Here is a 26,779-nt window from a genome sequence, read left to right as displayed (position 1 = left end):
AAAACTGCCTGAGGTTTGCTGTGGAAAGGTATGAATTTTTATTTAGTCTAATTTACTTCACATTTGCAACTCAGCATCAGGATTTTTATAGGCGTCCTGGCACTGCTACTTTACTCAATAAATCATTATCAGGCACAAAGGTTTCAGTTTCAGTTGAAATAGTGAACTCTAAACCATCACAGCAATGGCATTAGAAACCTACTGCCTAAAGCAATTTGAGGTACGGATTTCTGTCTTTTCTGTTAGAGGCAAATTTAAGAGTTTGTTCTTTGCTTAAATATATGTTAGAAATTTTTTGGTTTTAATGTCTTTCCATCTTGAGTGTAAGCCAAAACCTTTGCCCCACTTGCTACATTTTCATTAAAAATACAAGGCAGTTAGTCTCAAAGTGGTATTGCAGGCAGGCGCACATGAAACACGCGTGCAGGCTGCGTATACACACACGCTCACAAGCACACTTCTCAATGCATTTCTAGACTGAAGGAAGTTCCTTGGGTACAGGGCAGTGGACGATGGAGGTGTACTACCATGATCACCAAGCGTACAGCAAGCTCCGCCTCACAGTAACTGATGGCACTGGAGGTACGCTTCAACCACATCAACCAGCGTCCCGTATTTCCCCCTGCGTGGTTTACAGTGTAGTACAGAAGTCATGATGTAACAGCCAGAATAGTGCACGGTTTGTAGAAACACAAAAAGGGACAAGTGTCCTGGTAGTTTTTCTACTCTTCCAACACCAAAATGGCATTAACAGTATCCGGTTCTAAATGGTGAACACAAAACTTGAAACTGTGTACACACACACACACACGTATGTCAGTATTCTGTACATGACTAACAACAGGTACTCACACCCTGGAATTGCTTTTGGCAGTTTAATAAAAGTTGTCAGAGCAGTCCCTACTGCCTGTCAATAAGGCAACTGTGCAGAGTGGAGCATTTTCTAAAATTAGCATTTAGTACCTGTCTTTCAAAAGTCAGTTAGGAAAGTTAGGGTGATTAACTTCAGAGGAAGAAACAACATACAGAGGCACACATTTGTACGCAAAGGCTACAAAGACACACACACCGACACTCAGTAGTTGTTCAGATTCCTCAGAAGACAAGGCCCGTGCCAACCCAAGGAAGCAGAACCTCGTCCACATTGAGGGGAATGCGGATGGCTCGCCGAGAGGCACCCCACGGCTCTCCCCTGGGCTCGCTCAGCCCCTCTTGCCTAACTCCCCCTTTCAGACTGTGTGGAAGTTCTTCTGAAGTCTGTTTGGCAAATAGATACTGAGACAGGTTTTGTTTATTATAAAGGCATATTATTTTTAACCCCCTCCCGTGCTATATATATAAAATACAAAGACCATCTGCAGCATCTGTACAAGTCTTAGAACTGAAATGTAAAAGTGTCTGAAATCTCCTTATAAACGACAATCCTGTTTAAATACAGTACCCATTTCTTCCCCCAAAGCCTAAACATTTTCTTTTTTTATTACACCAGCTGCCTGGGTGGAATACTTTATTTACATGGTTTTGGTACCTTTAAACAAAAAGGTTAGACTTTTTACAGAGAAAAAAAAAACCAAAAAACCAACCCCCTTGTTTTAACTGTAATTTTAAAAAGAAAAAAAATGGTACCAAAAGACACTAAGCACACAGGTTGAGGTCTTTTATGTCAAGTATCAGGCCAGTGAAAGCAGTAAGCTAATAAAAAAAACCTGACCACCCACAAAAGCAAACTACTACAAACATTTGGATACTTAATTGAAGGTTAGATGACTGCTGGAACTCATTTGTGGACCATTTAACATGCTCAGACCATCTTGCAGCATAATTAGGCAATTGAGGTGAATACACGTTTTTTCCTCACAAAGAGTTGACCAGAATCCATCCGGCATTACGTCACCACAGGCATGTGTGTGCCCACAGGCAGACACACGTGTGCACATGCACACACACACACACACGCTCAGCTTCTTGCATAAAAACAGGTTCGGGGGTGTGCTGGTTAGCTAAAAGAGAAATTCTACCCCCCCCTTTCCAAGGGATCTGCCTGCTGATGCCCACCAAACCGAACACCCCGTGCCCCCCAGCAGCTTTGTAGGTTAGTCATTTCTAGTCTGGGGAAAATAGGGCCCTGTACGCCCTGGACTGTCCTAGCGCAAAGCTTGCGCCTAAGGCCACTCCGGATGTGTATTCTCTAAAGTAAATACTCGAGCCCTCCTGGACACCCAAAACCCTCACTGTGATTCAGGTTGCGCTGAAGCCCAGTTTGGTCAAACCGGTGAAGAGCTCCAAATCCTATCCCTCCCCACCCTGTTTTTAACTCTACTGTGTATTATCCTCACACCGCATCCCCCCACCCCCCAATAACAATAGCTTCTCATCTGTCACAGGCAGCCTTCGGTGCCTTAACCTGTGAAGAGAGAGCTCTGCTCAGTGTTGGTCCAATGCCGGTTTGTGTTTCGTACAGAAACCGGTTAACATAAAACACAGCCTTGCGGTTAGGAGAAGGTAGGTGACAGAAGCTGTTATTAACCCAGGAGGCTGACAGATTACTGTTCCTCCACTCTTCCAGTGTACTTCACCCTCTTGCTTTTCTCCCTGTGAGGCTTTTTCTGGCCCACCATCAGGGGACAGGAATCCTTTAAAAGGTTTTAGAGCAGAGAGGAGGCTGCTGCATTAAGCAGAGGGAGGCAGATGGGTTTAATTCCCTCGAGCAGTGCTTGTCCGTGACGCTGTCTGTGGGGACACGCATGTATGCAAAAAGGCGGCACCACTAACCACTCTTCTTTCAGCACCTGCTTACAGCTGGCAACAGCACTAGCATCCTCATCAGCCTTGTGGATTTGGCCACTTGGGGCATGTCCTCCTTTCTGGAACCCAGCAGGGCTTGAAGTATGAATTCTGCTAGGAGCTCCTTTCTCCTGCAGCAGGGTGAGGAGAGGGTCATCTGGGATCAGGATCCACGCAGGGATATAATGCTGAGTATCTGAGGTGCTTCTATCAAAAAAGTCAGGCTCTCGTGAGACTTAGAAACAAGCTTAACCTTAGGGAGGAAGAACCTGCCACCTCTGTTATTTCCAGAAATGGAGGTGGGGGGCAGGGGATGGAACAAGAACGTACCGAAACAATCTGTTGTAAAAAGTTAGGGGGGTGTCAGCTGCGTTAGAGTAATCTTGCTACTGTTTCCTCCCAAATAAAGGCACTTCTAAAGCTACTACAATACCACACCTACAGTAAATGTTCTAAGGTTAACAGTGCATCGTCCTGAATTTGATTCCTAGGGTCTAAAGTCAAGCTCATGACAAAGAGCACAAATCTGACTAATCGTTAATGTATACATTTGGGGGAAAAAAAAAAGGGAGCAGCTCCCACCCCCCAGATACACACACGCAGGGGGTGGAGTCACAGGCCGTCAGCAGGTAGCTAGGGAGGTACGCACATAAGCATTTGTCCTGAAGAGGCGATCTGGTAAAAGAGTGTTCCAGATTTCAGCTGTCGGTCTGTGTCCTGCGCTCAACTACTTTGATTTGACACAAGGGTCATCTCAGCCACTATCTGAGAAACTGGGTATTTCAAGCAGCTCCCTCATTAATGACTACCCCAAGCCTTTCCATCAGCTAATGAAATGCTCCATGGCGTATAATGAGCCAAACCACAAAAATGCAGAAGGAATTAGGGACCAGAAGCCCTAGTGGATGAAAACTGCTGAAAACAAAATTGTGCGATTTGAAGCATGACTCGCTTTGCTTTTAAATATTTGTGCAAAACTTACATAATGTTTGTATATAAAAAATTGTTACAGCTTCCAATGCTGCATGTAGCAGTGTTAACTTAGAAAAGACAAAACGATGTGCTGTATCCTCCCCAAACCCTAAACCACCACATCACCTCAGTCTTCATTTGCAAGCGTCTCAGTCGATAGCCAGATTTTGGCACCACTTAAAAATTTGCTTAAAGGTGTTCCCAGAATGCTCCGTCTGCACAGATTCCCTACAGGAGAAAATGGGAATGAGGAGGAGAGAAAGTCTGGGGCCCCAGAGCTGTCATTTAAACTCTTTGCTCTGAAGTACATCCTGCTGTGATCCAGTTCCGAGCAGTTGCCTTGCAAAGAAGAGTTGCTTTTGTACTGCCGAAGATTGCGGTTTAACATGTCTACTTCATCTGCCAGCAAGGAAACTCTGTGGAAAGCTGTGATGAAGCCACCGTGATTAATCTGGGCCTCAGGAACCCAGCGGAAGTAGCACAGTTTCCACAGTTTTATCTGCGTCCCAGAGATGTGGGGTAGAATCACACCGTGCAAATCAGCAGGCTTTGCAAACCAGTCTCTGAAGTACTGCTCCATACTGTTACTCTGACTCTCTGCTGGCTGTAAGAAGTCCGGCTTCAGTTTCAGTATCAGAGAGTTTCTTCTTGGAAGGAACTCTTGCTCGCTGATGATTCCATTTTTTAATGCTGGGGGGACACCTCGCAATGTGGAGCTGTAGTTTTTCTGCAGAAAACAAATCCTGGTAATTTTCCAGTTTTATATTCATTTGAATAGCAGATTCCCCTGAGCTAGGGCGCATCGTCAGAGAAAGGATGTGACCTTGAACCAGTTCTGAGCTTCTGAGTCACTACTGCGGGGCTCACAGGGCAAGCACTGTGGCCATCTGTGGCCTTTAGAAAGAAATAACATACGTTTTCTAGACTCCCTAAAACAACTAACATGGGGATTAACCAGTATTCACTAAAAAAAGCTGACAAAGCTGGGGGGAGAGAGTGGCATGTCATTGCCTTTCCATAGGGGAAATAGCGCAAATGTTGGCGGCAAGCTCAGCCGTATCAGGCCATGTCCTGGCACACAAGGCTCGACAACGTACATCTCTACTGCTGCAGAAAGTCACTTCTTCAGGCTGGGAAACTGAGAGAACTGACGTTCCTACTGCTACGCAGGGTGTAAACCACTCGATAACTGTACATTTTAAAGCATTAACAGCTTACGGGTAAGCACGGAACTTCACAGACATCGCCATAGTTACCTTGGAGCGTTTAAAAGTTTTCACTGCTCCGTTCTGTACACACGGCGTGCTCTTCCCAATATACAGAGGGTTGTGAAAGAGCAGGCGATCCCTGCTTGTAAACTGAAGAGACCAGTCCCAAACACAAGGAAATCTGAGGCCTTTCTCATCGCCCAGCTGAATGTTTTTGCTTATGGCAAATTCCTGCAAGAAGTTAACATTCAGTTAACATTAAAAACCAAAGAAAACAGGCTTATTCACAAAGCTGAACCAGGTATCAGCGCGTAACTACTAGGCAAAGAGCAGCAAGGATGTACTTTAGGGGTGGCTGCAGATCAAAGCGCCAGCGCAGCGGCTGGGGACCACCGCTGCTTTTTCACTTGAGCGATGCAGAGGCAGGGCTAGTGTTTACTCAGCAAAAATGACTTTTCAACTGCTTGTTTACTCTTTAACCTCCAAACTGTTATTTTGAAGACAGTGATGGTCCTACAATGCTCCACTTCTTTGTAAGGCAGCTACCTACAACTTGAAAGGGAAAATACTTGACAAAATAATTAAGTTGTACTTTTATCAGCCATCAAATGTTTTCTATGTACAGTCCTGATGAGCTCCAGTTTTCAAAAACAAATTTAAGAGTTCCGTTTTCTAACCCCCTTCTCTGTGCATTACTGTTTGGACTTGATGCAGTCTTTTCCAACTACTTAATTACGTCAAGAGATTTCAAAGTTTGCCTGAAGTGTGAAATTCTATTTATTGCCTGTCCCACTACTTTATCAATTCCAGATTACAAAACCGCTTCCTAGAGGAGTACAAATAATAATGTGCAGTAACAATACTTTTCTAGAAAAAACCAAAGAGACTTTCAATAGACCTTCTCCTCGAAGAGTCAGCTACTGTCCACGTAAAGATCTCCTGAAAGGACATTCTGATCATATTCACCTGGGGAGCCGAGTATTTTGCCCGGAACAGAGTGTGACATTTTGAAAGCTACAGAGGAACAGCGTTTAGTGGAGATGACGATGTCTGCAGAAGGGCATGCTGGGGTCGCTGACTGGAAAAGCGGGTGTCACTTCATACTCACAGTGCTCTCCTTGACTCGCTGGTGGGGACAGTTGAAAAGGAACGTGCCGAACAGAGAGATACGTGCGCTGTCATACAGTATGGTCAAGTACACCTCGGAAAACTCGAAGGCTGCTGGGTATTGTTCCAGCAGCTGCCAAACACAGTCAAGAAACATCAAGAACAAAGGAGACTGGGAAAAGAAACAGAGAATTATTAGATTTAACCTAAGCTTTTCCCACGTCATACCAGTTTCCGTGCAGTTAGTGCTCCACTGGTGTGTTTAGCTAATTACCTCTGGTACGTTCCTCAACAGGCTAAACTATTTGGAGTAGGGCACTTCTTAAGGTTTTACTCAATGGTAATATCCTGTATTCCTGTTTCACAGACTCTTTCACAAGCAACTCTGTCACCTGGCTTTCTCAGCGTTACCTTTCCGCAGCCTTCCCCTCTCTGTAAGAAGCCACTCAGTTCCTCCCCGGCTCTCTTGATAGTGATGTAGTGCTCAGCTTGTACGTCCCTCATGGTGTGCATATCAGTGCTTTCCTTACTACTTGGCCTTATTTTCACAACGTATGTACTTCTTATTGTTTGCAATGACTGGAGAGCTTACGAGTCAGTCACGTTAACATCTTGCTACATGTTGTAGCTCCTTCCACAGTGGAAAAGTATAAACTATCATTTTAATAAAGCTTTAGAAGTATTTTCCTCTTCCCAGTTTCACTCTTCTGTGTATCCTTTCCTAGGATCAAAGTATCTGCTTCCTCACTATTTCCCCATTGCTATTTCAGTTTTTTCATCCCTTTGAGCATTTCTCTTAGTGCTTGGTGTCCTCAGTTTACCTGTTGGCTCCACACTGGGCGTATTGCTTTTCTATTGCTCTTGGGCATTGTCCCTGAAAAAGGCTGCTAACCCAGGGCCCTCTGTTCTTCCAAGTGCAATTACAAGTCTCTCCTTCGCCATGAAGAGGTCAAATCAGATTAGCCAGAAATACTGAGACTCAGGCGCTGCGCTACTCGCTGGTAACCTGTTTGGCAGCTGCGTATCAGTTTATAAAGCTGCAGTGCTGCCCTCTCAGCTCGGATCTGTGAGAAGAGCTGCATATTGATAGGAGTTTGCATGCGAAAGAATGGGGATGAAAACAGATATCCTTGGTAAACAAACCAACCAAACCGCCCCCTCCAAACCCACTCCTGACACCCTTTTATTTCAGTCTAAAGTGTGGCCTGTGCTAGATTTGTAACAGCAGGACCTTTTCCCGTGGAATGCTGAAGCAACGTAAAAACCCAGCAACATCTGACTGCACCTGGTGTCTCCCCAGTTCTCACTGGGCTACAGAGGATGAAGAAAATGTATCTCTATCTTGGCCAAAGGCTCATTTTCTCTGACATCAGTTTCATGAGATTTTAAAGCATTAACACGCATTTTTACTTCCAGATTTCTGTGTGAATAAGCGTTCAGGCTGATAGTAAGCAGATACTGTTGCCACATACAAATACAATTAATGTTTACCTCTTTGTCAGATCTCTTCAAGTGGTTACACCTATCTAGAAACTGGTATCCTGCCATGACCCATTCCTTTTGTATTAAGCTTTGAAATCCAACAATTGTTCGAAAATAGGGATCCAGCATGACTTGAATGAGAGAAGCAGCAAGACAGCTCAGGTCCCGTCCCTCTTCCTCTGGAATAACACACAGCACGTATGAAATATGTAAGGTATATATGCACACACAGAGTCAGATCTCAAAAAGTAAAAAGTTTTTGTTTTAATTTCTTCTAAAACATGCTTTTTGCTGCTGTAGTTTTTCTCATAGGTTTTTTTTTTAACCGAGACTCTACTTTAGCAAAGGTTCCTGCAGTATCCAGCACACCACCACATTCATCAAGAACAAAGTACCCACCCATCGCCTGGCAGTTAAACCAAGATGTGCTGAGAAGGAGGGTGTTCTTGTTGCTAGAAATTTTCAACCTATTTTCCACTCTGAAGCAGTTTTTGGAAGGCCATTATATGGGGAAAGTAGGATATACCAGTTGAACAGGTCTTGTAAAGATTACAGAAATAAATAACAAAATTTGAGATCTCAATATGAGCAAGTTTTTCAGTGGTTCTTTTTCCTGGAATATCCATTTGCACTTACACCACAGCAGCCACTGTTAATGAAATACTTTTGCATGTAGGACCGCTGAATAAAACTGACGCTGCTTATGCAAGGAGTATTAGCCCAGTTCACGCAGCACAGATGTTCAGCCTGAAGTTTTGATTCTATCATATCATCATCAGAATAGAAGCCACAAAGACTCAAAGTGGACCATGCCTTTGATGCTATGGACTACGCTACCGTTCGCATACATAACAAAATTATTTTCCCTTCTAGTTCAAGTACCCAAAATATTTAGAAGCAATAGGTCTATGTGTGAAGGTTACAGCTGATGTGATGTCTGTTTCTGTGCTAAGACTTACTGCATGCTCTGTGGCTGTATTACCTTGCAGAACGACGGAAACGTGCTTACACTCCATCATGTATACAAGCTCAGCAGAATGCTTAAGAAACGATCTAAACAGGAAAAGAAAGTGATGCAACAGTTAATACAACAGGTTGACGTGCTAGAAGAAAAAAATAATCTGTATTGTCCCTAACAGATATTAGGGCAGAGAATCCTTCAACTGATTCACAGCTTGCTTACACTGGGGAAAGTTCCTCACATCTCATTAACCATCATTTATTAACGGTACAAACCTAATATGCTCTAACCAGTGAGTATTTTCCAGTGAGGATAGCCACTTCTCTTCAGTTTCTTCAAAAGGCTCTGCAACAGGGAAAGGAATTACACTGCAGAACAACTCCAAGTAACTATTCCTGCTAGCCAGATCTATTAGAAATTTTTGTGTATCGAGAAAATAACCACCATGGGAGCCCAGCGTACCATTAACACACAGCTGTTTGAGTTTGACATGCGCAGCCTGGATTTCCTGGAGGCTGGGGAGACACTTGTCCAGGTCAGATTTGTACACATCACTTCTCAGGGGATGGCTTCGAGTTATCGCATTACAAATCCTAAGCGAGAAGAATCAGCCATTTTATTACTGGAGAGGAGAGAAACTGTCTTTCAAGAAACATGCCACAGTCTTTAGCTGCAAACAACTAAAACCACATAAAACATGCACCTTATGCAAAAATAAAAAAACCTTCTAGTTTATATTCAAGAGATATATTGCTCCCACCACAAAGCTGCTGACTCAAATATTTCTGGTATCTGCTAGTTAAAAAAAGAGGAAATGCTGGATCGTGAAAACAACACATTTGGGAAATGAAAACCTGAGGCTGACTTATGGTTAAATAGCTCTGTGCAATTTTTAATTTTTACAACGTTTTCATAAGACTTATCTATGCTAAATAAACAACATAAAGTTTTTAAGGCTAGGAAATCTGACAGGGTTTCAAATAAATCTTTCATCAAGGACAGTGAAAGACAAACATTTCACAGAAATACCATGTGCATTGTGGCACTAAATCTATAGAACTGTATTTCCCAATGCCTCAAATAAATAATTTTTACTGTGTCTTGCTGAATCAGGTAAGAAAATCTCCACCAATCTAAGTGCTATTACAGCAACACCAATAGAAAAGATAAAGTCTGATCCTTTTATCAATAAATTGATAACCACCTGAAAAATAAATATCCCTTAAAATTTGAAAAATTATTCAGAATTCAAAACTGAAGCGGATCTTGAATTGAAATTGTGCCAGAACTATATCCAGAGACCAGTTTCCCCAGAAGCTGTTGCACTACAACATTACGAAGCAAGTACCCTCTCAATCGCCCACCCCACCGCTGCTGTACGTTATGCAGTCACCACTCCCATCATCCTACGCATCTGATTAAAGAGTAACGTAACTGATCATCTACCTCTGATCAATTCTTCTTTGCTGCAATACGTCTTTAATGTTGGCCATTCTTACAAGGGCACTCCCATTAGGGTGATTCCAGGACCACAGCTGAGGCAGGGAAAAAGGACACAACGGAAACAACAGAACAATGCAGGTCAGTGTTATTCCACACCAGCTTTTTCCGTAATGCTGCACACAGCGCTAGGTGAACTGGCATACGTATCTTTAAGATTAGTAGTGTACAATGGACAAGAACAGTAACAGAATAAAGGCTACACTTACTGGCATTCGTCTCCCAATAAAAGAGTAGGAGTACAGCTTGAGGTCTTGATCTGCTAAGGAAGATGGTACCACAAAATATTCTGGAAGGCTTGGGGAAAAGATATGATACAAAAGGTTACTTCTCCCTATGTCTTCTACCAGAGCTTTTCTCGTGTTGCAGTGCTGTCTCACCAGCTCCGTTAAACTACAATGCACCAGCCCCTAAAGCCGCAGTGCAAAGTGGCTGCCAAGTACATCCGCACCATCTTACACAGCACTGGTGCAGCTCAGGTGTTATTTGTTAAGAAAGCGGCATGTTTCAGAGGCAAGTACAAAAGCATGAAAGCAACAGATGCCAAAACGTGAGATTTCCTTTAAGGACACCACTCGCAGGATCTTTCAGCTGAGGGCCTCTCCAGAGAGAGGCACACTGAAGAGGTGAAGTTCGCAGTTAGGCAGGATGAAGGCTTTGGTAGAGGAGACAGGGAAAGACAGGGTAATTGCCTGTTTTCTTCTGCTTGCGTTAGAAGAGCAACTTACCAAGTAGATATCATATAACCTTCATTGACTGAACAAACTCTCCACTCTGATGCACCTGTCCTTTTGATTTCTCTATCCCAATCAGAGTAAGTTTCAAATAAAGGTGTCTGCTGACCACTGGCACTGCCGATGACACCACCACCACCTCCTGGGTCTATTCCATTCACCTTCTTTGCTAGGAAAAGAAAATTCATCAATGCACATTTAAAAAAAAAACCAAAGAAAAAAATCAAACTCTTCACCTTCCTAATTACAGGCATGAGCCACCAGCATCAGGACTAACATTACCTGTTGTAACACAAAAATAGATCAATGACTTAATGACAGCTCAGAGATACATAAAGGTGTAAATGTATTTTTTCCCCTGCAATTTCAATAAAGAAGCAACATAGAGCTGGATTGTTGTGCTGCTTCATAGAAAGCAAGACATACTAACAATAATGAATGTTATCTTCAGTCACAGGGTTTCTCTCTTCAAAATGCCAAAGTTAGAGATGTTTTAAAAACATGAACCCTTTATAAACTAGCCTTTAATTGGGTGCCTTATGAAGAAACCAAAATAAAAATTGTATCATTTCAACAGCTTTAAATGACAGCTGTATTAACACCAAATAAAATAAACTGATAGTCACGTTAAAAAAAAAAAATATATATATGTCTATCCCCACAAAGAGATGGCCTACCACCTTTGTGACTAGGGACTGAGGAGATTGCATGGTCTGTTACTAACACAGAAAGGTCCCCTTTGCTGGTCATTTCTTAGGTGCCAAGAAGGCAGCCAGCTGTGTCAAAGGAGACTACGCTTTGTTTCCTCACACTTGCAATTAAATTTTTAGATGAAAGTGAAATAAACTGAGACAACCCGATCACTTCCCCCATGAAAGCTCTCAGCCTTAGCAAGAGTCTGCTGAGACACTGGTGCCTGCCCAAAGCAGAATACAGCATTATGGCTCTAGTGTCATCTCAGTGACAGCGTAGCGTCCACCTTCTGTGTCTTAACTTTGTTCTTGCACTAGTATTTGGACTACTTACATTTTTCATAAGAAAACTGGACTAAAATCAGAATGAAGTAATTGTTCAAAGACAGTATAGACAGAAATACAGTAACTATCCAAAAAAGTTATAATTTTACTGTTCAATGGCAGGATATATAATTATCAAATATAGCCCAGGAAAAAATGCTGCACATATACACCAGAGCAATGCAGGCTCTTTATGTTCCTCAAGAAGCAGAGAGACAGTATTTCAACTTTTACTTTACTGGGACTAGCAGGGATAGGGAGCCATAAAAGTGCTGGAGGTGTAACAGCAAAGCCAGAGATCTATGCTACAAACACCAGGGATCACAACAACAAAGCAGCCCAACCCAAACCAGAAGTGTTTCACACTGCAGCACAGCAGAACAACTATGTTTCGCCATTCTGGTCTGCTGCTCCTGAAGAACAACATTCTTTACCCACCTTACGTAATCCTTCCACTAGGTATTTTTCCATACAGCAAATGTATTTTAAGGACAGAATAAAGGCAACTTTGTGACAGACTAACATTTCGTTCACACTCCACTTCAACAATTTATTGTAACTTTATCTGCAAATCGGCTTCCTCTCAAGTACCTTATAACTCTGAAGTACATAGACCTTAATAACCGCCCAAGTTTTATCAGGAAAGAAATATATGTGTAATTATTCTTGTGCTAGCACAGGGCGGTCATGTAGGCACCTGCATGAAAAACACACACTTTTTTGTGCAAACTTGAAGGCCCGAGCTCCAAATTCCGTAACATTCAAGTTCTGTAACAGGCAGATCAGTGGTTTCTAATGCCAGCTGCTGAGTAAATATTTCAGTACCACAGAGCTACATCAATGGCACTTCCTCTATTTGGAGGCTTGGTATGCCAGAAGTGATGGGTTTCAGCTGTGTATTGGCTGGGGAACACTAGAGCAGTGACCGCACAGCATTACACTAGAAATCAAGTTCCAAAGGCATCTTTTTCAGGCTTACCTAACTGACAAGGTTCAGTTGGAGATTGGCCTTGAGCAGAGAGGGTGTGCTCCAACTCAGCAGGGGTGGTGGAGGTTTTGAGTGGTAAGAACTGCCTAGTAAGCCTCTAGGAAAGAAGGTATGGAGTCCCCAGTTGCACAAATCCTCCTGCAATACCACCAGAAGAGAAACTTATTCCCAAAAGAAGGGCAGGTGAACAAGCCTGCCTGATGGGAGATTAGCTAGGTACCTAGAGTACCAATATAGACATACAACAGGAGGATCGAAGCGTGAGTTGAGAAATGTGAGCATTCATGCTGACATAGGTAGCTTTGTTTTGTTTCAGACAGGAAAGACATTTCTTTTGATTTTGGTCATTAATGTCTATCACATTGAATAACTTTTAACCAAAAGTAAGAGGTTGGGTGCAGGACAAGCCAATTTTATTACCCCTGGACAAAGCCTCAAATGTTTTTTGCCACTGCTTCTAGACAGAAGTCTGACTAAAATTACATATTATGAAAGAGGAAAAAACCCTCAAAATACTTCAATATTTACCTGGATTATGATATATTTCCCCAACATACTCGAATGCAAAGAGAAGCTGAAGATCCGTTGGCTGAGAATAATGAGCTATTGCAAGGCACACCTAGGAAAGAAACACTTAGTTACTTATAAACATAAAAGTTATTGCCCTTATGACAGCATGAAATACGTAGAATTTTAATAAAACCACTTTTCTGGTATTCTATTTCCATTTTTTGAGAGAAATAAATTATATAGTTAAACACACTCATATTTGCCAAGAGACCATTCCTGTAATCCCAGTGGGTGAGTGCATGACCATCTATCAAGAGTGATTAACTGGTAAGGGTGGACCAGGTTTTTGCAAGAAAGGTCAGACTGCAACAGGCATCTCTAAGCATGATTCCCCGTATCAAGAGAGACAAGCAGGGACTTGGAGCTACTGTGCTGTGCCCGCCCACCTGCATATAGCAGTAAGGAGGAGAACAGAAAGAAAAGATCACCGTGCACAGGTAGTGAGCACAGTACAGCAAAACCTCATAATTTTTTTCTTTTAAAATAAAGAGTACTTATCAACACAGCGTAAGAACATAAGAACGGCCATCCTGAGTCAGTGCAAAAGGTCCAACCCAGCACTCTGTCTCTGACAGTGACCAGCAATTGATGCTTAGGGAAGAGGGCAAAACCAGAGAAAGCATAATGCAATTTAACCAGGATATTTTTCACCAGTTCACAGTTCAGGCACTTCCTGAACTAAAATCCACTGTCATTATTCAACAGCATTTAGCAGGTATTTCTTCTACAAAGTTGTCAGCTGGGCCAAGAGGTTTTTCAAGTGTGACTTCCCTTTACAAAAACCCTTCTGGTTCTCCCCTGAAGTGTAATATTTAATCAAATGTTCATATCTAATTAATTTTTTATTATCTTTTCCAGTAATTCACCCCATATGGGTGTCAGGTTTACCAGTCTGTGCTACCCAAAACTAAACCTTCAAAAATTTCTTCTCTTGGAAGAGAAAACAAGAGGATGCTCTTTGAAGACTTCCAGGACCTATGTCAATCCTGCATCTCATTAAGTTACATTCCAAAATTATGAAGGGCAGTGATTAATATAAATGAAAAGCAAATTGTTTGGTCATAAAGAACAGCTTTCTCCCAAGTTTCTTGGAAATAAGTAATTCACACTGGGAGATGTTCTCTTCATGTTTAGTCCCTCGTAGTTTGTCAGCAGAATGGAAGGCCAAACACTCTCCATCACTCTCCAGTTTCAACGAAAAGTGAGGTTTTAGGCTAGGTCCTTTTGCCAAGTGTGGGGGGAACTACAGTTAAACAAACATGCTGGTAACCATCTCCCTCCCAGTCCCCCGCTGATCTTGAGAACTGAAACATCAGCCAAACTTTCTAGGGTAGTAAATTGTCAGCTTCATTAAAATGTTGGCTTAGACATTATAGGTTCTGTCCCAGATGACTGGATTTCGTTCTCAGAAGAAACCCACACGTAACTTCTACGTGCCTGCAGGTTTGTAGCAAGCTCCAACACTGCCTTTGACAATCTGTTGTGTTAATCAGGTTTAACCAGGCTGAGTCACAAGCCCTGCCCTAGGAAGGGACATTCAGCAGAGATTTAAAATAAGAGAAAGATGCATCCTCAGAATGGCAGAGATTAACTTGGCAGCACAAGGAAAAGTCTTGCCTTAGTCTTCGCATTCTTTAAGACAGCCTCAGGACCATCATCACATAAGCAACAGATTTTCTACCTATATAAATGGTTCATTTTGGTAGCACCCTAAGATGATGAAAACTAAGAGTGCAGCACATGGTTTAGAATTAAATGCTAGTCTTCAAATAGAGTCAAGCTGTGCTACCCTTTGCCTCTTTACATGTGGATATTCACTAATAGACACAAAAGATTTAACAAACCCTCTAGTATCTAGAAGAATCAAACTCAGGAAGAAGAAAAACCTTGCAAGTAGAGATGAGCACTGTTATTGTCCAAATTTCAGGACTTGGGAGTCTTTAGCTTTGACTTCTTCCCTCAGTATTTGCTTCTCCATTTGACTAAAATATACCTGCCTTAACTTTAAAGAAAATATTTAATGAAAAGGAGCTTATAAAACACAAAACTGTTCCGCATGTTCAGATACAGAAATTCCATGTGACAACGTTTTTAATTAGGGACAAAGACACAGTATAAGTTCACATTATTACCACCTACAATTCTTCCTTTCCATTTTCATCCTTCAACTCTACATGAGTTTTTATATTGAGCAACATGTTGACAGGATTTACTGTGTAGCAGTTTTAGATGTTATTTTTTTAAAAACATTCTGCGCATCCAAAAAATTGCTTTCGGTTAGTGAAGGGAAGTTTTCTTATAGTCACAGTCAAAGATCTGCACAACACACAGCTGAAGGAATACTACTACGGCAGCACTGCAGAGAGCTCACACTAAGTTCTGCATGGAGGAAGTTATTGTACTTGTACTGGCTTGTATGCAGTATAACCTTCGCCACATTTTTATTTACTTTGATTTTTGATGAGGACATTCCTTACTATTTATAAACCCAGCAATGACTGTACACTAACTTGAGTTGAACATGCTTTTTCACAAACACTTTCCAACAAAAAAAGTTCCTATTAAGTCTTAGAAGAATAGCTGCTTTAACTTTTCTCTCTACACCTTCCATTCTGCAATGAAACTGCAAAAGAAAAATAGAGGACAGGACATTCTGGGGTGGACCCCAAAAAACCCAAACGGTAAAAGTGTCACTGGGAGATACTCTGACATGACTTTTCAAGCAAATATTTATAAGCTCATTTCCAGGATTTGGTAAAATTTCCAATAACTACCATGAAGTAACTGTAAGCCACAAATGTTTTATTAAGTCTTGTGATTTCAGTGTACAAACTGAAGCTGAAGAAGCCAGCTATTCCATTATACGTGGCCTCTAACAGACTACTTTTGCCTATGATTCAGGATGAAACAAATGGAAGTCTGCGTACATAGGCATTTTGACTTCCATTTTTTGGTGTAAACACCAGTTACTGCAGTGAAATAATAACAGAGCAAATCATTATCCTCATTTATGGGACTGGAGGATGAAAGCCTTTTACCATGCTGATCTACTCTCAGTGCTTGAGGATGAACTGCAAGACATTAAAAAATTCCATTGTGCTGCCAAATAACACAATAGAAATACAGTAAAACCTATTTTTAAAGGCAGCAGCTGAAATCTCTGTCATTTACTTGCCACATTTGAGAACAAAAGCATGTGCTGTGTTAAGAGGGGTAAAACTGGGAAAGGAGATGGTAAGCAATCAGATGTGGTTCCCTCCCAAAAAATACGAGACTGTAACTGTGCTTTTGAACGCAGCAGCTGCGGAGCGCTCCCAGGTGTTCCAGAGTGTACATAACTCTCAGTACCAGCTACTTATGGATGAAACAGTCCACCTGTAGATTACCATACAGGTTCAGGACCTCTACTTCTGTTATTTAAAAAAAGACTCATGGACTGTCTTCATTTTTACATTTTAGACAAATGCCACTTATAGATACACTAAACAAGTACTAAAGACGCATTCATTTTCACTTTTTTCCTCTCTAAATCCATATAGCAGTTTTATTGTCTGAAAGTTTCAAAAGACACATTCCACAGATCTCAGCAGATTATCACCAGAAGTAGAAAGCTCTTAACACTGGAAGACAAACATGTTTTACAGGAAATGTTCTCATATCAAACTGAAAAATATTTGGTATTCTTGCCAATTTACAATTGTGTAAAGTTGAAGACATTTAGGCTCAGTCAAATAACAGAAGAATAGGCTGCTTGTTGGAAAACTCATTTATCAAAAGCAATAAACACAATGGCTGTAATTATTTCATAGTACAAAAGCCATTTCCCTGTGTCAGTGCCCCCTGTTCAACCCCTATCTGAGAAAAAAATGGATACTTTCAGGGCAAGCTTTGCTCTTCTTCAACAGGAATTTAACCAAGCTTCAAAGTATTGCTAATGCCCTTAGAAAGGAGTTTTGTACAGTCATATTTAAGATGTGCTAAGTGAGCACAGCCCTGCATCTCACCTCTTCCCTAAGCCAGGCTACCTGTCTTACCAGCTCACTGGAAGGATAGTATTTGCCCTTGCTGCTGCAATTCCTGTTCCAAGTAGACACCTGTAGTAAAAAAATCACGCACCCAGGACCAGATCAAGACCCACAGAGGGAATATGTTCATCCTCCCAGGCAGGAGGTCTTGGGAAAATAAGCTTTGAGGTAAGCAGACTTTCATCATGCGCATTCTCCTAGTTGCTAGGCTTTGAACAGTCTAATTGAGAACTGCTTTTTTTCCTTCTGTAAGGAGTCCCATATCAGGCATACAGCGTAATTAATTTGGTTTGAGTACAAGTAATCTACAAGAGGTAAGAGTACAAGGATTTCAGAAGCTGAAGTAGCTTTTTTACAAACCAGAATCCTTGTTTGTAGAAGAATGTGTTTGAATCTTAAGGTTTAGGAAACCTGTACTTAGAAACATTAAAATACACTGCTGTTTTTAAAAATACCTTTATATAAATTTACTTCTGAAAAGTTTTCATCACCCCCTCCAGTCCCACTCCAAAGACCACAAGATAGTAACACCTTGTGCATTTCCACTGTCCTGAGATGTCACCAATTTTGTGATCCTGATAAACTATTAGAACAAGGTAATACAGAAGTTTGAGGGGGAAAAAAGACACTAGAAAGCTACAGGATCATTTGTCCAAAACCTGAGTTTCATATTATTCTTCATAACAATTAAGAAAAATTGTTTCACTCCATTCCAAGTGTTATGACGCGTGAGAAGTCTAGTTTTGATTGCACAGGAAACAAGATTTGAGATAAATTATTTTCCTTCTGTTTTGATTAAGCATGTGTTTCTGAAACTGCTCTCATACTCATTTAAAAAAAGCTTCCTGAAGGGAAAGAACCGAGAGGGTTCCAGAAGAGAAAGGGACTGAGGAAACGGAGATATATTTAGGAAACAGGAGATTATAGGGTGTGTGCCATTCTGGTGCACTGCCAAGATTCCTGCGTGTGGTGAGGCAACATGCTATCCATCATCTAACAGTCATAAGATCTAAAGCCTCGACTTTTCATGCATTTTACTTTTAGTCTAATGTAAAGTACTGTAGTGGCTAGAAATTAGCAGGAGTTTTCAGTTTGACTGTTGTGAGTTTTGGAACAAAATCATTCTCTTTAAGCAATGTGACAGGCTTTCTCTTTCAAACTGCCTAACGTAAGACTTCCCCAACTTGCTTACTCTTGCTTCCTCATCCTCCACTTCCTCCCACACCCATCTGGCTTTCCTTCCTTTGGAGACTCTATAGCTTTATTTTAGAGAAAAAAAAAACAGAATTAAACTGCTACGGTGATGAGTATGAGTTTCCATTCCCTCTTTTATTCCTTAACTCATTTCCTTGCAGAAGAAAATATCTACCTGCCTGATTAACGTTGAGACAGTATTTAATTGAATCTAATACATGCTAATAAATGTTGAAAGTACTCTTCTAATAGAACTGATTTTTTTATCTTCATAATAATTTATCAAAAAATAAACTAATTCACCTCAAAATTCTATGTGCTCTTCCACTTTGTTTCTGCTTAAAGGTAAGAGAAAAACACCTCATAGTTCTACCACTATTCCTCATGCATGGTGTCTGTATGTAATCCAGTCAGATTGTCCACATCTAAAGTCTGACTGCTTTCAAACTTGGATCCTTCTTGTCACACTTACTACCAACAACAGACTCCAAATTCTCTCTATTCTAGTAACGCAGTTTAATTAGGAAGGGTTTTTCTCCCTTATGCCCTGTTCAGCAAATACAGCCACTTCCTCATGAACGGGTAACATTCTCTCTGCCAACACCAATTTATGTAACTGCATGCTGTTGAGGATTTCCATTACATTCAAGGAACTATGCATGAAATCAATTACTTAACTATAAAAAGTTATCTACTGTTCTCTTAACTACTCCATACATTTAAAGTTAACTTTAAAATAGTAATTGAGTGTTTTGGTTTTATTTCTTTAACAATTGCTCTGAAAAGAACATTTGCTAGCATCTGGCCACAAGGTAGACATTTATATTCTCATAGTTTGAAGTGTGTATTTTAGTAGTTAGATTATTTAATTCTGACCTAACAGTGCTTTATTCATATAAATTCATTCCCTGTATTACCAGGATGACATATAGTTCGAAATCTCCCTGCTCTGATGTGTATAGCTGATTGTCTGTATGTACAGTTTGCTAAAGGAGGCTATTTATGATTCACAATCACTAATGTGCAGGTCTCTTGCTTTACAGAAGCTATATATTATAATGCTAACTGTAACATCACCTTCCCCTCTGCTTATTTCAAAAACAAGTGAAAAAAACTTATTAGAATCATGTCTGAAGTTTTTTCCAATTATAGCTTGCACAACTCTGATTCCAACAGAAATTTCGAGTTCTGCAGTTTCTCAACACTAACCCTAGAAAAACTTCATAAAACATAAGCACAATTTATCCAGTTCATTTTTTACTCGGGAGGTCTTCATATCTAGCTCCAAAATGAGCAAAAGCAAAGTTGTGAGGAGAAAAAAAATAGCTGACAATTATTTTAATTTTTCCTCAAAGAGATTGGAGATTAGGCCCCCAAGTCAAAAGGAAAGAGAAGCTGAAGAGCATCTAGTGGTGGGCTACCAAGATGATCATGATCCTGAAGGACATCTTCTGAAGAAACTAGGTTCTTTTAGCAATAATGAGACTGCAAGAAACTACTACCAAGAATGTAATTACAGATTTGGCCTTGCCAGATGACATAAAGGGCAGCAACCAGAAACTCATCTTGGGACATTCAAGCTGGACATTAGGAAAAACATGCAGCACTGGAACAGGTTACCCACAGGAGCAGAAGGCTCACCACCCCTGGTGGTTTACAAGACATAACTGGGCAAACCCACAGCTAACCTGATCTAATCCTGGCAACAGTGAAAAGAGAAAGGTGAACTAGGCGATCTCCACAGGCCCCTACCATCCAGCACGTCTGACTCCATGGTCAGTTCTCTGCTACAACCTTCTCTTGGTCAAAAGACAATGCCAGCACACTCAGACAAAGAGCAGGAATCCCCTCTCATCAGAACTCAGTTATGCATTGTCTTGGTCCTCCCTACAAAAATTATGTATACAATTATTTCCAAGTAGACAGCTACCAATGTTTTCATGCACAAAGAGCTGGATGTAAATATACATTAAAGAGGCCCTTCCGATCTATTAGGACACCTGACCACCTTCCTTTGTTTTTAAGCATCAGAACAACCTTGCTAATATCACGACAGACCATGTAATTATAAGCGTATAATGCAAGCGTCTTCATAAAAAGGTTTCACTGTTTGCTCCTGCATAAGTAAATGCAGCACAAAAAACATTACTGAGATGCTGAGTTTATGTTCTCTTCCTCCCTCCCCCAGGGTAATCACTCTTCTGAGCTGTGACAGACGATTAGAAACAGTTGCTACAAAGATACAGCAGTAGACTGGCTGCTCCAGGGAGATTTCAGAAAAGCTGTGAAAGGGGAATGGACTGCTGAAAGATTGCCAAAAATGAAAAGTTACGAGTGGCAAAGGCAGCAGGCAGGGAAGATCCTAGAAAAGCAGCAAGAAAAAAAGAACAGTCTGCTTCCTTACTGGGCTTCTGCCCATGGATCAATATGGAAGGATATACAGAAGTCTGCAAACAGACTTGTATCTGGGCAGATGGTTCTTAGGACTTACAGGGTTAAGCTCAAACTTTATCCTCTGTGAGCAAACTGGGTCATTCCTTACAAAACGATTGCTGTGCCATGCCTGGCCACCAAGCAGTGCCATGGGGGCCAGAGGAGCTGTAACTCAAATAACCTGTGGCACCCATCCAGAACCAGGAAGCTGGTGAGATAATGCTGTTATGTGGACTAACCATCTCTGATGAGCAGAAACTCAGCTGGACTGTGCCAGGGTAAGTAACATCATCTGAGTTTGACAACAACCATTAAAACAGGGCAAAGAATGGAATTTGTAGGAATGTACACTGTAGTTCCTCTTGTCAAGAGGTATGCAAGTCTTTTCTAAGAAAATGTTGAGAAACGTCACCCTAGTTCTACGTAGATTAGACAAAACAGTCCTTACAAAGCTCACTGAAGAACTTGCTGTGTGAACCAAGTAAGCAGCATAGATATACGCTAGTACACTTTCCCTATGGATAAATTAAGCTTATGACTTCTAGAAAATATATCAAAGTTTAGAATATTTTCCATAAATATGTAAACATCTGTTGTACAGCTCCAATGCAGTGTTTCAGCTGTTATTTACCTGATAATTTTGACTCTAAAAACATAGTTACCTCCTGTAACAGAATGCGCTTAAGTTGCAATTCTTTGCCCCTACTTCTCTATCAAAACATAAAACCAAACGTTGCACAGCTGTTGCTACATCTAATGACTACAAGGCAAAATTTCATAACAAGATAGAATACCTTTTTTGCACTTTCAGGACCTGCTTCATCAAATCGAAATCTGACAATACGGAAGTCTTTGCAATAAATTATTAATTCAGTTGGATTAAATTTAAGCTTTTGATTGGGACCAAGGACCTTCTGCTTCCTCTTGGTGTCATTCACTGTAAAGAAAAGACAAAAGTATTGGACTGTTTTTGTAAGCATACAACACAACACTGGCTCAAACAGACACTGTAATGCTGCTACCAGCAGTTTAATTTAATAGTATATTTCAACTGCTCGGTTGAGGTAGAAAAATCTGTAAGTCCTCCTGTTGATCCTTTCAAACAAGTGGCTGAATTACTGTTTCCTGCATGCCCAGATTATTTTTGTCCATCAACAACTTCAAAGAATTAACATGCAGCATTCCCAAGAGCAGTTTCTGCTCCCAGTTAATTGTGTATGCCGTGATGCCCTTATGAGGCACAGCAATCGGCAGATACGCTGATTTTTTTTTTTCCTGTCTTGAGCTGGATATATAAAGAAGTGCTAGAGTTAATTCTTACATAAAACTCAAGAATATAAGTATAGTGAATTGCCAGCTGGTCTAGACCTGCACAGACAGGCTTTGCCTCTTAGCCTATGCATCGCCTTTTCAAACAGAGAAAGTTAAGTTGTAAAAAATAAGCACCACAGAGGCCACAGATTTTATTTGTGGTAACTGGGAAAACCAGGGCACAAAGCTGTTGAGTGATTAATTAGCATAGCTGCCTGGTTGCAGGTGTTTTCTGGGTTAAACTTAAGTGTTTTAGGACACCTCCAGCTATTCACCTTCAATACCAAGAGCAACCGCTTCTGCAGCATTGGTGAAAACCTCCCCTTAATTACTTTAAAAGCTTATATTTAGGGTAAACCTGCATTACAGAAGAACAAAGAATCTCCTCAAGTACGTAGCAGGAAATACTGTCCTCTCCCTCTGCAGAGCTCCAAACCTCAATGGAAAAGCTAAACAGAAAGGGTTCCTAGAGAACTTGTACTGTTCTTCTAACGAAGCCGCAAACATTCATGCTAGTTGACAGTTTGGGGAAACATGCACAAAAGAGTAATCTAGAATCTGCCAGCACTCAAGTTTCAAAATAAAAGCTATCTGTACTCCTCTCCCATTTAGGAACAACAAATTTCATGAGAGAGGACATAGTTAATAGAACAATTATTCAAGGCTGGCAGAATTTATTATATGAGCATTTGTATGAGATGTTAAGTAAGAAGGTTGCAACACACCATTTATAAACATCTCTCCATACAAAAGCGTCTTTCAAGAGATTTGCTATACTGCTACTGTTTTGTCACTTCTACCCGGTATTTTTGAAAAGCGGCAACAGATGTGGGCCAGTGCAAGGTCAATACCACTTCTTCATTTAAAAAAAAAACCAAACCATTTCTTCATCATCTTCTTCCTCAGATATACATTAATCATTTCACAGTGATTACAATCAGCTTCCACAGTGGAAATGGGAGTATTGGATAACTCTGGGCACTGAAGACTTAAGTAACGATTAATTACCTACAGTCAGAAAACCAAGCCTTTAACAGCCCATGCTGTAATCAAGACTTGAAAAAATTATCAGTTATATGAAATTCTTCGACTACAAGATGAAAATCATTATTCTTAAAAAACAGGTTAGCCTAAAGTACCAAGCAAATCAAACTGGATAAGTACTTTATAAGTTACTTCTTCAGATTAAATGTTTATTGTCATATGCAGATTTTTGAGGACCGGTTGTTACTAACTTGCTAAGAATTAGACAAGGTTGAAAACTTGAGCATTTATGTTGTCAGATATCCCAGCTATATGTAAATTCTGTAAGTGATGCACTTTTTGCAATCTAGCATATTTAAACAGAAGATATTCAGATGCTTGAATATAAAAGAGCTGCTGACAAAATTTTGTCCTGCCATCACAGGTGGCTATTCTAGAACACCTGCTGAGTCAGTGTTGCACTTAAATTTAAAACCAATACAAAGACCAAACTAACCACATCTGGACGGCACCTCAAGTTTTATTCAGCTTTTAAGGCTTTTATCCTCATTTTAAATAAATTTTTTTAAATCTTCAAATCAGGAAAGATCACTGATGTAAAACTTTAAGCATCAATAATTCTGCACAACTTATCAAGTAGTTAACAGTTACAGTTTGAAACTAGGTAAGTTTAAAGGCTGTCATCATAGTGAACTATTTTTGACATACCTGTGACAATCTGCTCAATGCATGTTAGTGGGACATCATGTTCTCCAAGCAGGAGGTTTTTATAATGGAATTTCTGAAACACATGAAACCATAGCCATTAATTGCAGTTCACAACCAGATATACAGCACAACTTTGAAGAAACTGTAATAAAAACCAGGCATGCCCAGACTCTTCTGACATGTACCACCCTTGCTTATTCACAGGCAATTAGAGCTTGTGGAAACGGCTCTTGTGCTGGTGAATGCAAACCAAACCATTTAAAAATCCCAGTGGAGTATGCAAAATAACCACACTACTTTCACTGAATTTACTAGCCTCAAAAATTGCTGGTAGAAATTCAATACAATCTGAAGTGCAAAATAAATATATCTATGATAAGAAAAATCTCCAACTATTACTGTAACGACAGAAAGCAAAAATATTACTTCACCTTTCAGAAATAAGTTTTGACAACTACTTCATGTCAAAAATCAATTTTTTGAAGTAGCTTTGGTCAGACTTACTAATCATTACTGTACAAGCATCTACCTACTCTCAGAGCCTTACTCCTAGTTAATGGAGTGGTTCTTTTCAAAAGTCCAAAATGGAAGTGAAAACTCTACTGAAGATAACATACAGCTCACAGCTTGGATTTCCAAACAGTGCTGTATGGTGTGGCGTTTGAAACCTGATGGAGGTTTTGAATGTCACATGTTACGCTTTGACAAAGGCTTGGTTTCTTTCTCCCCTTTTTTGTTACTTCATCTACAATGAAATCTCATTTCACGGTTACTTTGTCCTTTGCCAGTAACGCCAATAAAACCTGGGCGCATTAAAGGCTTTGCTGATCTGACACTCATTTAGTCAAAGCAACACCTGCAATTACCTTCTTCAAAGAGGAACATGTTTTTATATAATTCCTGCTTTGCCTTCTGTAAATCCCTTCCCAGTGAAGCCTCCATTAACAAAGGTAAATAGAACTGGCGGTACAAAATGCGCTGTGTTCTGATATTCTCAATGAAGGGATGGAATAGCAACACATTCCTAGCAGGACAGGGGAACCTCCTCATTTAGCCTGCTTTGTTTTAGAAGGTATCATATTTATATCAGCTAGGAGACAGATCCACTGAATTCTAATGAAATCCATTTTACCTACAACATTTGTTGCCATGAGTAGCGAAGCAAATAGTAACAAACCTGTAGTGGCATTGGGTCATCCGTAATAAAGGAAATCTTGAAGTTAGTGCAAACCAATTTGCCCCACAGGTCATATTGACTTGTATCTGTTGCGATGCATTTTCTTACAAAGTTTACTTCATTTACCACAATTTCACCTAAAACAGAAAAAGGGGACAGAAAGAGAGAAGCCTATATAAATCTCATAGGTACAACAATACTAAGTCTGTAGTACCAATAAAATCTTAACTCTTTATATTTCAAGTTATACACCTTTTTTGTGTAAACCTGGGGTTTAACTAACAACCATTATGGGGAAAAAGAACACTACTGTTTCAAAATAGTAAGTAGTTAAAAAATAATAATAATTAAAAAAAAAAAAAAAATCACACACCACTTCCATTATACCCAGAGATCAAAATCTACAATTCTTCTCAATTAAAAGTTCATTGGTTTGGACAAGACTGTCCTTTAAACAAGGCATGCAGTCGTGTACTTCAGCTAGTATTTATTTTAAAAACTGGAACTAGCTGGCTATTGTAAAGTAATTTAGAGTTTTATTAACTTCATGAATTCAGACTGATCAATCTACCTTAGTTTTGCACTCAAACAGGTTTTCAGGTGAATTCATAAAAGAAAAGCCAGAACACAAACACACTGAACGCTCCTCACCAATTCAAAGTTTCTACTGTGACCGTATAATGAAGGAGACCAATCATTGCCTTTGTAAAACAGAAGATTCAAATGAAGGAAAAAAATGCCAATTCATCTGGGATAAGCTATGAAGCGAAAAAGCCTACAGGCAAATGAGGTTGAGGACCACTTAAAAAGAAAAAGTAAACGCTACACATAATGTTACCTTTTAGTTCCAGAACAGAGAGCTCTGGAAACCAAATAGTAATTTCATTCCTACTTCAGGAAATGAACCTAGTCCTTTATTTCACTCCTGTATGGGATTTTCACTTCTGTCAGATCAACCACCTCCTTCTGCTGCTGTCTACCATAAATAGCGTAGCAGTGGAAGTGCGTTCAAGAAAAGTGAACTTTATACTAGCTGTAGGTTTTTGTTTGAAAAAAACTAAGGAATAAAGATTGCTAAAGCCTGATGTGCTCATAATAGGTCGGGTATATTTAGTCCCAGTTGCACAAACTGTCACCTCAGAGCGTCCTGCAAGAGAACAGTTCTTTGAGTGACTGTAACAGCAGTAATCAGTTACCTGTGTGCCCAGTGGGTATGGATATAGCTTTGAACAAACCTCCCATCTGTCTTCTGATCAAGAGAAGGTGTTTTCCTCGGGTAGTTACTGCTGCACCCAAGTAACCATGTATTAAAAGAACTGTCCTTAGCACTCCAAATGCTTGAGCGGAGACACACCTTTTGCTAGTCCTGAGACCATCTCTGCGCATGCTCCTCATCCTAAGCTATTCAGCTAAGCTGCTCTACTAGATCTCTTGCCTCTAATACGATTAGGCATCAGCCTGGAAATCAGTAAGAGCAGAGGCAAACAAAGTCACTGCTTTCAGCTCAGTTGTTGTTGATAAATAGCTACAAAAATTTCTTGTACTAACTTCATAGCCTTGAGCTGGCAGAATTATGTTGAGTGTTCTGGGACTGTAAGGGGACAAGTTTCACTGACCTGTTGTTA

The 26,779-nt window shown here is 40.4% G+C and overlaps 1 protein-coding gene across 1 annotated transcript; it reads right to left on the bottom strand.

Moving 5' to 3' along the window:
• Positions 1 to 3,883: 3,883 nt before the first annotated feature.
• On the bottom strand, positions 3,884 to 26,530 carry MTMR10 (myotubularin related protein 10). The gene is made up of 15 exons (XM_010132708.1): positions 26,509 to 26,530; positions 25,155 to 25,291; positions 23,978 to 24,050; positions 21,769 to 21,911; positions 13,281 to 13,371; positions 10,743 to 10,917; positions 10,224 to 10,311; positions 9,961 to 10,049; positions 8,977 to 9,107; positions 8,790 to 8,859; positions 8,536 to 8,606; positions 7,563 to 7,732; positions 6,073 to 6,243; positions 5,013 to 5,195; positions 3,884 to 4,483 (listed from the first exon to the last, which is right to left on the bottom strand). The coding sequence occupies exons 1-15, from the start codon at positions 26,528 to 26,530 to the stop codon at positions 3,884 to 3,886; spliced, it is 2,214 nt and encodes a 737-aa protein (XP_010131010.1).
• Between the last annotated feature and the right edge of the window lie 249 nt (positions 26,531 to 26,779).

Source organism: Buceros rhinoceros, unplaced genomic scaffold, assembly GCF_000710305.1.
Source record: "Buceros rhinoceros silvestris isolate BGI_N320 unplaced genomic scaffold, ASM71030v1 scaffold45913, whole genome shotgun sequence".
In the NCBI taxonomy this organism is placed as follows: Eukaryota; Metazoa; Chordata; class Aves; order Bucerotiformes; family Bucerotidae; genus Buceros; species Buceros rhinoceros.
This window is presented reverse-complemented; position numbering and strand designations above follow the sequence as displayed.